Source organism: Maylandia zebra, linkage group LG2 (assembly GCF_041146795.1).
Source record: "Maylandia zebra isolate NMK-2024a linkage group LG2, Mzebra_GT3a, whole genome shotgun sequence".
Classification (NCBI taxonomy): Eukaryota; Metazoa; Chordata; class Actinopteri; order Cichliformes; family Cichlidae; genus Maylandia; species Maylandia zebra.
Genome location: NC_135168.1, coordinates 42356136 through 42368393, shown reverse-complemented (window position 1 = coordinate 42368393; position 12258 = coordinate 42356136). Strand labels below are relative to the sequence as shown.

The following is a 12258-nucleotide window of genomic DNA, read 5'->3' as shown; positions in this document are numbered from 1 at the left end:
CTTTCCTGCAGACATATGAGTGATAATGTAGTTGGTTTTTCTTTCGTTTGTTTGGGGGGCTTTTTCCCCTTTTTTGTTTTTTAAAAAGAACTTACAAGAATGATATCTGGACTGGAATCTCCAAAGCGGGTCTTTCCTTCCCATGTAAGGGTGCTGACTGGTGAACGACATGGTGTGCTCAGCGGTGAGTAGTAAGGGGATTTGTCTCCTTTGTTTTGTAGTTTCAGTCCAACCTTGTGTTTGTTCAGTGTCTTTAGTAGCTCTGCTGTTTCTTCAGAACTCATATTTTCAAAGTAGATAGTGGCACCCACAATTTGGTCACCTATGATTTAAGTGGAAGCAGCACAAAAAAACAAAAGAGCAAAAGTCAGCGTGCACATCTTACTAAACATTTGGTGAAAGCTACATATTTGAACAAAAACTGAATTTGTTACCTTCATATACTTTTCCAGACCGTGCTGCTGGTGACTCTCCTTTCACCTCCTTAACAAAGAGCTGTCCTCCACTTGTCTGTTCAATGGTCATGCCAGTTTTGTCAGCACCTTCCCAATCTGGAAAGAGTACCTCCCTTGTCTCCTCTTCGTCAGCCATCTGTAAACATAGCCATAAAAATAGCAGGTTCAACAGAAAAAAATCATAGTTAGTTGGCAAAAACTCTTTACAGCATAAAATATGGAATACTAGTCTTAAACCTTAAATTCCTAAAATACCTTGTTTTTGTTTTCTTCAATTCAAGCCTCGTTGTAGCACAAATTCTCTTTGTTTTCCTGCAAAAACAAAAGACAGACTTTGAACAAATTCTATCCACATCCCACTTTGTAAGGAGCCTGGGTTAAAAGACCCAAAAGTGAACACTAGATGGTGTTAAAACTCCTTCAGACAATATAGCCTATCTAACTATAAGTGCCTTCCCTTCCCTCCAGGATGCACTACGTTTTGGAAACTTGGTTGAAGTCAGACCACTCCCTGCCCTGAGGAAACAGCCAAATCCCCTGCGTACAGATCAACTCAAACATCAATAGAAACAAAAGTGAGGGTCACAGGTACTTTATTTAAAGAAAAAAACCAAAAACACACCAAGGTGGAGAAATGTATGGTAACAAATACATCACCTAAAAGAGTTACTACTCTAATACAGATGTACAACCACAAACACTAATCTAATAGGAAAACAGTTGCACCCTTGTATAGGATCCCACATTAAGCTTGTAGTTCTGTTCAATAACAAGAGCTATGAATTCCTTTTCAGCAATTAACCATAGATTTGTTATTAATTTTTTTATCACTACAGCTGAAAGTTTTTACAAAGCTGATGACAATGATCTACCTCTTTACGCTGTAGTAGCACACATTAGGTTGGGTGAGGCCATCAGAGTACATAAGGTATACATTATACCTTCAAATAATTACCAAATTTACCATATTTATATCACTTTAAATTAGGCCAACTGAAATTCATGCTTAGCTTTTCAACAACTGTCACTATCGCTGTTTGCAATGTAAAAAGATCATCACATCAATGATAAAGTTTGTTGACAACATTACTAGACATGTGTCCACAAACATGCTGACTGGTAATACCCACTCTCCTTTTTGGAACACAGAACCTATTGTTTTGTTAGTACCAAGCTCTCCACCACCCACTCCTCGAAATATACAAAGCTGTTCCACGATGATGTGTCTCTACCAATAGAAAGGGATTTTTATGTTGTTGTTTGTTTTTTTTAAATTCGAGAGAATGTAATGTGATTGGTGACAACACTATTGGAAGTACTTTTTGATTAATGATGTTGCACCACAAGACAGTAGCAAAGCTCTAGTACCACAGTCATTTCAGTGAGACAATCACTACAAATGCCTACTGTAACCATTGAGGAGGATTTAACAAAGGTTCTATCGGCCAACAGAAAATGGCAAAAGCCTATTCATAGTTGTGATGAATGAAACAGGATATGAGTCACTTTGGTGATTAGTTTCCTGTGTTTATTGTGATTATGATTAAAAACAAAGATTTAAGGAATAATAACTTGGAAAAAAAATAAGACTGATAATCTTGTCTGACCTTACAAATATATGTATTTTAATGTTAATGTCAATGTGCTAGAAATAATAATATTAGCAGAAAAATTAATATAATTTTACACCACAGTCAAGAACACAGTTACCACACAGGCCACGAATCCCTTCCTCATTCACTGATACTGCCTCTCTGTTATGCAAGATAACAAGTTGCTGGAAACAAGAGGAACCTGAGACGAAGCTAAAGAAGCAACAGTTTTAAGAGGTTTTGTAATATGCATCACTTATTCAGCAGCCATATGCCACTCCTGCCATGCAGCTAAAATGCAGTGTTTCAAACAAATGAGATCGTTAGAAGAAAACAGTTCTGGTGTTTCCTGCAATGTCCAAATTAAGACTGCAGATCTAGGTGGTGCATACAGTTCTGTGTAATATGAACTATTGTCTCAGTTATTTGTAGTCTGTTGATGCCAGTCCTAGGTCACATAACAAGCCCTCTGCAAATTAACACAAGTCAATAAATAGACTGGATCTGCATGGTTGGGAATACTGAAGAAAGCATGCAATGCTTTGAGGTAAAATTAAAATTCTTTGAAAAAATAGCATTTAGCCACTGAGCATGATTATGCCGGAGAATAGGATAATGCTCATTCCAAAGGTGATTCCAGCCGCTTGCAGGTATATAAAACCTGATCTTCACTTTGTTGCTTCATCTGTCCTCCTCCCTTCTTTCTATCACATTGTGCTTTTCCACATGGCCTCATAGTACCTTGAAACACGAATCTATCAAGACCTCAAGCTGCAACATTATATGCATCAGTTATAGTTGAAATGTGTGAAAACTGAAGGGGTAAAAAAAAAACAGTACCAAAAAACACAGCTTTATTTAATTATCTTGGGTAGAGCAAATTCAAATCAGGCCAACTGATGCAGCCATTTACAAAATCTTTAAAGTGTCCTTCAGATCCCACACTCACAGCATTTGGGAGAAATCAAAGGGAATTTGTCTTCCCCATGGGCTCGAACACAGCTCATTTTGCCCGAATATATCCTGTCCTAATCCAGTCAATAAAAACAGACCCAAATAACTGACAAACCTTTCACATGATCTTGTTTTTCTCTTTTGCTAGTCTTATTGGCATTGTACAGATTACTGCTAGATGAGATAATTGTTCAGAAAAAATGTTCACAGGGGAAAAGCATAAGAAATATTATTGGGTTTATAAAAACAGGGTGGGAAGTTAAGAATGCATCCACATTCATACGCATAATCGTGGGACACAACTATCCCTTTATCCCTTCAAAGGTTTATTTTCAAGCATAATCATATAGTTTTGATAAATATTTTGATTTTGGCCTAGCACACAGGCTTACCATGTTTGAACTATTTGGGCCATTGTGTCCTAGACGTTCTGACATATTTCTGGCAGCAAGCTGTGGGGGGAAGCTGAGGCATGCAACAGAAATCAAGGGGGAATTTGAAACACACAGAAAGAGATATAAGGAAAAGAGTATGTTAAAAAAAATTAAAGTGAGGCAATTAAAAAGAGGGGGGGGGGGGGGGGGGTTGTTGTCAAGCTATGTTATAGAACATTAAAGAAAGGCATCCAAGCAGAACTGAAAAAGTGGGGATTCTCCTCAGAAGCTTACAAGTTCAGAGATATGCATAAGAGAATATTTGCAAAAAGTCCCTGCACTTTTTACTGTCATTACTCAACTTAATCACAATTATTAATTTCTTTGCTTATTTTAAGATAAACTTAGAAAGTAGTGTAATTAAGTATAAACTAAATTAGGAAAATTAACAATTAACCCAAAAAGACCTTATGATTATAAACATATGCCAAATGAATGAGCCCTTGTTCTTGAAATCATAGCAAATGGTCTGGGACTCCAGGAGTTGACAGTACATGATAGTCATTCAGCTCTGTATTCTTTCTCTTTCATTTCTATAACGTGCCTGAGTACCGCTGATCCAATGCCAAATACGAAGGTAGATCAACGGGCTTGTCTGTCATGTTTTATTATGGCTTGGTATGTCTGTCCAGAAGGGGATATGAGCAGCCAGCCAGACAAACAAAAGCTTCTGTTACCTCGAATGCAACCACAGAGCATTTCTGGATATGGATCATTTATACAGTATCATTGGCCTACAGATTTAACACTAATCAGTCAAAGTACTGCTAGTTTTTCCCTACACACAAAAGAAGTAAATTATCTTTGGCGGGCTCTTGACATGGTCGTTTCTCAAGAAGGGAAAAGGGACTTGAGTGAAGCAGGTGGTCACTTTGGGAGGAGGGACGGGATACCAAAAGGAGACACATGGAGCAGAAGCACCCAGGTATCAGGTTTCCACAAGGCAGGCCTTTCACAGCTGAATGACGGCGGCATGACCTTCCAGTTACGTTGGAGGCTTTGCAGCAAACATTCCAAAAGCGGTTTGCAGTCTGACCATAAAATAGATGCTGCTCTGTGGTAACACTGACTAGTTAGTGTTTGAGCAAAGTGATGGTAGTAAGAAAATTGATTTTCTTTTTCTCTCCTTTTTTTATGTAGTCTATCATAGATTTTCTTTGTATCGTTTCCAATATACTTAAGGGCACTCACTTACCTTGGATTGCTCAAGCAAAGCCAAGGAGCTTCAGTTTATTGCTTCTGTTCTTGTATTCTTGACTTCTGTTGAGAAAAAAAAACACAATTAGTATGATTTGTACACAGATTAAGTATTGCTAAGACAGCAAAGAAACCTTTGCTGCTCTCTTTTGCAATAACATTCCATGTTGCTATATAAAGTTGAGTTTCAGTCACATGCTTGACAGATGACAAAAAGCTATGCATGTCTTTTCCACATAGAAGTCCCTGCTATGTTACGAGGTGCATCTCCATATGAATGATAAAGTCAAATGCTGTGGTAGGATTCAGTACTAAGTGATGAAATTTAGCTATAGAATGTTAGCCTACACATTAAGAGATGGGAAAGGCAGAACTGAAAAAGTGGGGATTCACTTTAGAAGCTTACAAGCTTACCATACTTATGCATAAGAAAATATTTACAAAAAAGCCCCTGCACTTTTTACTTTCATGACTAGACTTAATCACAGGTATTCATTCCTTTACTTCTTTTTAGATACGTTTATAAAGTAGTCTAATGTAGTAGACTACTGATGCTGATCAATCATCACCTTAAGAGGCTTTAATAATTAACCAACAAGTAGCTGGAAGCAGTGTTGACACTGGTAAGGAAATATGTCTTTTTAAATCAATTTAACCACTTGTTTGTCTCTAAACTAGCCAAACTACAACAAGTAGGTTTGCTAGAAATTGATTAAAAATGAAGAAAATTTGGCTATAGAGGAATTCAGAGAGGAAGTATACTATTAAAAATGCTAATGCATTGATCTGCCTTAGTTTCACTGCTTCATGGAAGACTGTAAAAATATCAAACCACAACAGAAAGGCAGAAATACGAAGCAATAATAGCAAATATAGCAGCAAAGTTTGTTGCCTAAATTGAATCTATCATTTAAATTCTGAGCATCATTCTTTACACTAAGTCAGTCTTGTGTTTGTGAAAATCAAGGCAAAGCTGAAAATGTGAGACACGTGCTGTAACTAGCCCAACATCTTACAGGTCTTATGCCAATTATTGTGTTATTGTGAAACAAAGCCCTCTTTTTGTCAGTCTCAGTACAAACAGAACCAGACTTGATGTGCGCAGAGACATGCAGCACCAGTGGGAACATGCCCTTCAGGAAAATTCTTCTTCAACCCCATCATTAACTTCCCCCTTCCCAACATTTTATGTTCAATAACCTAAACTGCTCATTACTATATTTGTGAGATGGAACAGTCAGATTTTAATACCTGTGCAATGTAACAAAGCCCCTAACAGTGATGCAAAGTTTAAAAAACGTAGTAAAGTTTGGCCTGTTTTCTGTTGCACCAATAGAATACATAGCTGAGATAAAATACCAGCCAGTAATGGGTTCGCATTACATGTGTGAAGTGAGACTTGCACCACAGCAGCTGTGTATACTCATGCCCCTGTTACTGATTCGGACTGTTATGTCACAGAATACAACAAGGTAGACTAAAGAAAATGTGACACTGTGTTTGCCTTAGTGATAAAGTTATTATATGTGTAAGCTTTTAGGTGTTGTGCTACAACGTCATGATAGAAAATGACGAAATAGGCATATCGGATTTAACAAAATCAAAATATATGAGACAGTTTGCCCCACCCTCTTTACTCAGTGTCTTGGTAAGACCACACACACATAGCACATCTGCAGGTATTTCTGGAAGATAAAATGTGGTCAACAAACAGTGAAGGAAGCAAATAAAAACACGCAGTGCCCAGAAGTACCATACCACAGTCCACGACACAGATCGTGTCGCTTTGCCTCTCGGCTTTACTTGCAGAGGGAGTAGCACAGTGCACAGCCCCACCCAGGCCTCCAGTCACACACATTCCTTGATAGAGCCCTCAGGCCAGCTGGAAGAAAGCCCAACCTCTTCTACAGTGACTAACTCCAAAGAAATGTCCTCCTTCTGACACTAACTCTAGCTTTATTTTGTGCTGCCCACCCCGCACACAGCTGGAGTGCCAACCCACCTGCAATGAGTCCACCACACACCCCCAACCTCCAGGTTCCACTCAAACAAGCAAAAATGCAACGTTAAGTCAGCAGTGCATCTGTGATGGCACCCTAAGACGTGTGTCAAATGTGCATTGAGAGGTTACATTTGTGTCTTTTGGCTTAACATGCGCTTCACTGACGCAGTAAACAGCAGCCAGCTCATCACCCCATCACTTAAAAAGAGACATGCCTCCAAACCTGGACTGTTAACTTTCATACTTTGTGCTTAAGTAGGTCAATACATTCTGGAAACTGATCAAAGCAGCTTTAGTCCGTCTACCAATTTGATTGCCAAATCCAATCAATTTAGTAATGAGAAAAGAGGAGCAATGTGACAATGATTAAGGCTCAATTTCAGAGTGTATCACAGAGTGGAGCTCTGATAAAATTTGATTATGAGCAGATAAAAAGACCTCAGTACAGCAAGGCAGATACGGAGAGAAGACCAGTGACCTAATCAGTCTTGTTGTCAAAACAAAACAGACTCTCTTTCCCCCCCTGCTGCATTGTATTTAGACACAGCAAAAGCGAAGAAATACCAAAGAAGACAGCAGTATCTGGCCTTCAATGTTCCTTCACAAAAGCAGATAGGACGTGCACGTGTGACGTGTATAAAAGGAACGAGAGTCAAAATAATTGGTTGTTTTCTGCACTCCATAGTCCACATAGCCCTGAAGCAAACCACAAGTCCAACATAAGACTAAAGCCTGCCCACTGACGCTAACTTGGCCTGCTTCTGATTAAGCCATTGTGACTTTGGCAGGAGTCATGCACCAAATGGAAAAATTGAAGAAACTCTTAAAATCCTCCTCTCTTGCTCTTAAAAAATCAGAAATGAGGGGTTGCATTTGAAGCATACTTCAGCTTTGCCTTGATTTTCACATACTTTTTAAGCTCTGCACAGTTCTGTCATAACTGCTTGTTCTCTATTACACACCAAGACATTTAAGACCTCAGTTTTAATTTCCTCTCTCGAGGGTTCTTACAGGTTTTTTAGAGATCCTGTTCCTTTGCATTCCTATTTTTTGCATTCCTATTATTACACCAAGAACTGCCTTTGAGATTGTATATGTAACACTGTGCTATAGACAAAAAACTTGATTTGATTTGAAAAAAAAAAACCTTATTCAAACTATTTTTTAAGATCTGTTCTGCTATTAAATGAGAAGTGATCCTGGGCTAATGCCCAACAATAGTTTCAGTGGCATGACTATCAAGCAGCTAGGATGTAAATTTTGAACTGGCATAACAAGTTAGACCAAAGAGAAGCGCCAAGTTTGAACAGATCAGCCATATAAAAAGAACATCACAAGAGGCTTACTGACACATTAAACAGGTCACGCCAAAAAATTGCCAAGCTTAGTTTAACATGGCAATATATTCAGCTGCTGCTTGAATGAGAGCAAATACAAGTCCATTCACGGAACAGGGGACAAGGTTATGAGTAGGAGTTAGGTGGCAACCATAGCAGCAGAATGTATATATAGATGTGAGACTTCCTTTGCTGTAAGAACCTGAAGCATAAACAGAGCATCAGGATTGTACTTTCAATTCACACTTCTATTTAGACCACACGAGAGTTCCATCCTCGAATATCTTGTGCCAGATAAAGAAAAACCATGTTGAATGTATTTCTCAGTTTACATTCCAAGCATGGTTGCCCTGACATTTAGGGCATGTATCTCCAAGTAGTGCTTAGTAACAGATGGCTTTTGATATTTTTATATAGGAGATGTTTGGAGGAGTACTGGTGCGAGTTCTTGCTTTATCAGACAGAAATGATTCACGCCCTTTTTGAGCTCCATGCTTGGGAAGGTCCCACATTGCTAAAATCTACAGTGAAATAGTCTGAATTGCATGCAGGTGCGTGGTTGCCACAGAATTATTTGTGACTTATTGTGACTATTTCATCGCAAATTTAAAATAACTGTTTCTCAAAAACAAGACAAGCTAATGATAGGCGCTCCACAGAGAATACTGAGTACACACTGAAACATTCCAGCAGTGGGTGAGTGAGAAGGGCGTGGCTGCTGGGTGGATTGCCTAGAAAGACGTTCTGAAATTGCACACTATGGTTAAATTTTTATTTGCAACTTTAGGGAAGAAAAATGTTGCTCATTGAAAATCTTCTCACTCTATACATTTTGCATTGTTTTATCCAACCAATATCCAGGGTGTGCGTCTACGGAGTCGTCCGGAATGCTTGGTTTCGTAATGAAAGCCAAGTGTGAAAAGGATACGCTATAGTTTGTTCGAAACCACCACGCTTTCTTTCAGCTTACTGAACACCCCCCGCCCCACCTCTTCAACCACCCGCTCAACAAACCCATGAGGAAATAGCAGAGGAAGCATGCCAGAGACCAGTTTCCTTGCATTTTATACTGGAACATATGAGTAACACCATTCCTCGCGCCTGTGCTGTCAGTCAACACTGCGAGAATACGCAGTTGCGCTGGCAGAGAACTGCGATAAGCATCTCAACACTGTCAAGGCTCCAAACTGTCATGCGGCATGCTCTTCTTCCAGTTCTTCCTACTAACGACGCTGGTTGTCACATGGGTGAGAAGAGCCGCAACATCGGAGTGAAAGAAAAAGAAAAATGTGATCAATGAAGCTTTAAAATTTCAAGGTGTGCTTTTTGGAATTCCAAGTGACCTACATTGCTAGGTGACAAAATAATGTACCCTCTGTACTGCTGTACTGGTAGACAGAGCAAGTATTTAGACAAACAGTATCCACCCCAGGCCAAGATGAGGCCCTGTTAACTGACGAGCATTTCAGCTTTGGGGCGGTTAGGAGCAGCTCTGAATGTTTGAGCAGCTGAAATATAAATCACGCTTCAAATTTATTATGTTTAAGGTCCACACCCTCTCTTGAAGCAAAACTCTACACCTGAAATATCATGTTTAGTTTGGTTATTCACACCGTATTATCACCAAGTAAAGCTAAAAACGCTAAACATAATGCCGATTAAATGACAATCACTACATTTGGCCCTTTAAGCAGCCTGTGTTATAATCAATCACCTTGACTAGAGCAATTTGAGAAATGCCACACATGTACAGCTGTGGGTCACCCAGTGTGAGTTAAGTGCACGTTGTAGAAAAGACTACGCAGAGCAGGGCAAAAATCAGCTCTCGCTAACCCTCCTCTAAAGTGACTTTTGGGTGTGGCAGGAGGGAGCTGCAGAGGACACGCAACAGCACAATGAAATTTGACTTCCAAGTGAGATTAAACAAAGGATCTTTCTGAACTCCTGATTCTCAACTTATACACCCACTTCACATAAAATATAGGCAGCACTACATGCAGTGATTCTACTTTAAACCACAGCTGAAATGATGCCATTTTAGGCTTTAAATATATTATGGGAAAGAAAATAATCCCCTGACTTTAGGGTTTCAGAAATGCCTCTTTTTCTTTTCCCCAAACGTGCAAAGTCTCAGCTCTTCCCCCTGCTCTGCCTCAAACCTGGTTTCAATTAGCTTGTCTTTCCAAACCACTACATTCCATTACTCCCCTCCTCAACCCCCTGCCCCGCCCATCCCCCCCTCACCAACTCACTCCATGACTCTCTTTCCCTGTCTTCCTCCCTTCTTCTCCCCCTGCACACCCTGGCCAGGAGCCCAGGTTGAGAGACCCATGGTAAAATAGACAAAGACAAATCTTTCTCTGCTCAAGACCTTAAAAAGTAAGTCATGAAATGCATATATGCCTCAGAGCCAAGCAGCAGTGAAAGTTTTCAACTTCATGTTGCGCAACACAAACCAAAAAGGTTTTTTTCAAAAGCTGATACATATTTAGCCAATAAACGGAAGCAGTTTGCATTTAAAAATATAATACTTTTTGTATCTCTCTCTCTATATATATATATATATATATATATATATAGAGAGAGAGAGAGAGAGAGAGAGAGAGACCACCAACCAACAACACAGTGAATCCAGTGAAAAGACATAGAAAAAGCCATAATCATGACTTTTCTGTCTTCGCCAGCACACCCTTAGTATCCCACAAAGGACATTTAAATGTAATTTGCTGAGACCCGCTGCAAAAAACTGTCTGTAGCGTGGATGGTTTTCCTTTTTTTCACTGGCACTAAAGGGTGTGCCACTGTGAGGAGACAGCAAACAAAAAGGGAGGGAGAGAAAAAAAGAAGGGGGAGGAGAGAGGGGGGATCCACACCCAAAGTTGTTGCTGTACACTCTCATAGGGAAGTAGTAGTAACTTTTTAAACTTCCATTTCTTGGCAAACGACATTGGATTAGATAAGAGAGACATCTGAGCGATAACATCAACACTGTCAACAATCATTTCGGCACCTCTTTGATATAACTTTAAAATGTGGGTTATTGAGGTCCTGTACAAAAGAAAAAGTCCCACTCACTATGCAAAGTACATCTACACATCCACACTGCACAAAGGTGAAATAACTACACAAATGTAGCTATTCTTATTTGTTATCTCTAAGAAGGATCAAAATCATCTAAAGGCAATAAAGTATATAGCCATGAATGACTTATATGCATCTTAGTAAACTGCACAACTTCAATCTAGTCTGCATTCATGTGGTGGGTGTGTACCCACACCCTCATCTCCTGTCCTGCTCTATTTTAATTAAATATTTATCATGTATGAATGTTTTCACACAAAGTTACTGCCACTCTACATATTTACAATGAAAACAAATAACACTGTTTAGGCAAGATGCTCCTATGCAAAAACATTCCCTTAGGGGAAAATAAAAAGTCCTTGAAAAACTCTGGAGACAAGTTTTCTAGTCATATAAAACAACTCATAATAATCTTACAATGATAAACACGCTCACTGCAAGTGCCTGGTGCTATGAACAAGAATGCTGGACAGATAACTGTGACGCCTTTGCAAGTTAGTTATTTAAACTCTGGCCAAGTTGGAACGACTGATTTGTTGTCTTGCAGCAGAGTTGTTAAAGTTCAGAAACCGAAAGAACAGTTTAAAAAAAAACTTTTAACTTCAATTAAAGAAAATAAAAAAGTGTGCAGCTTTACCTGTGCGCAGCCTTAGCGCCCTAGAAGCCTCACGCCTGCTTGAGCATCCTTGAAAACTTCTCCACTTCTCCTCACTCCAAGAAAAACACTTTCACACTGTCACGCCTTCGCAGTCTGCTAGGACTCTGTCAGTCTTTTTCGATTTCTTGATCAACCAGATTTCCAGGGCGTTTTCTGCCCCCTCTCTCTCCCTCCCTCCACCGTTCTGAGTTGATTTTAACCTCTTTTTTTCTGAGTGGCTGCTAGTCTGGGCTGAGCAGAGTGGTTGGACAGGGAGCTGGGCTGGGCTCCTGGTTAGCAGAGGGAGGGGAATCCAGGGGAGGGGACCCGTGTACGGGGAGTGGTCCTTAGTGTTCATGGGACCACCCACTGCTTCACAAAGATGGTTGCAAAGACATGCAACAGGAAAAGTGAGCTCTGCTTGAAAAAAAGAACTTTCAACACTTAAATGTCAGGTTTTCAAACTCTTGTTATCCGAATGTAATCAGCACTATGTAACAAATTATTCAGGCAAGAAACTTGTACTGTTTTTATCATGATTTTTCTGTTTAAAACAGCTTTTTGCCCAC

At 39.6% G+C, this 12258-nt stretch overlaps 1 protein-coding gene across 5 annotated transcripts in view; it reads right to left on the bottom strand.

The window, feature by feature from the left end:
* The window catches only part of ahnak (AHNAK nucleoprotein), a 32869-nt gene extending 20938 nt beyond the window's left edge, over window positions 1-11931 (bottom strand). For 3 of the 5 annotated variants that reach the window (XM_076874538.1, XM_076874533.1, XM_076874535.1), the window contains exons 1-5: window positions 11690-11930; window positions 4631-4695; window positions 711-767; window positions 435-591; window positions 96-322 (exon numbers count right to left, since the gene is read on the bottom strand). In XM_076874538.1, the coding sequence (XP_076730653.1) occupies window positions 96-322; window positions 435-591 (384 nt within the window). In that variant the 5' untranslated portion in view covers window positions 711-767; window positions 4631-4695; window positions 11690-11930. Of the gene's footprint in view, window positions 1-95; window positions 323-434; window positions 592-710; window positions 768-4630; window positions 4696-11689 lie in introns of all 5 variants that reach the window. The other 2 variants (XM_024804994.2, XM_024804996.2) reach the window with 2 other exon arrangements.
* Window positions 11932-12258: the final 327 nt, after the last annotated feature.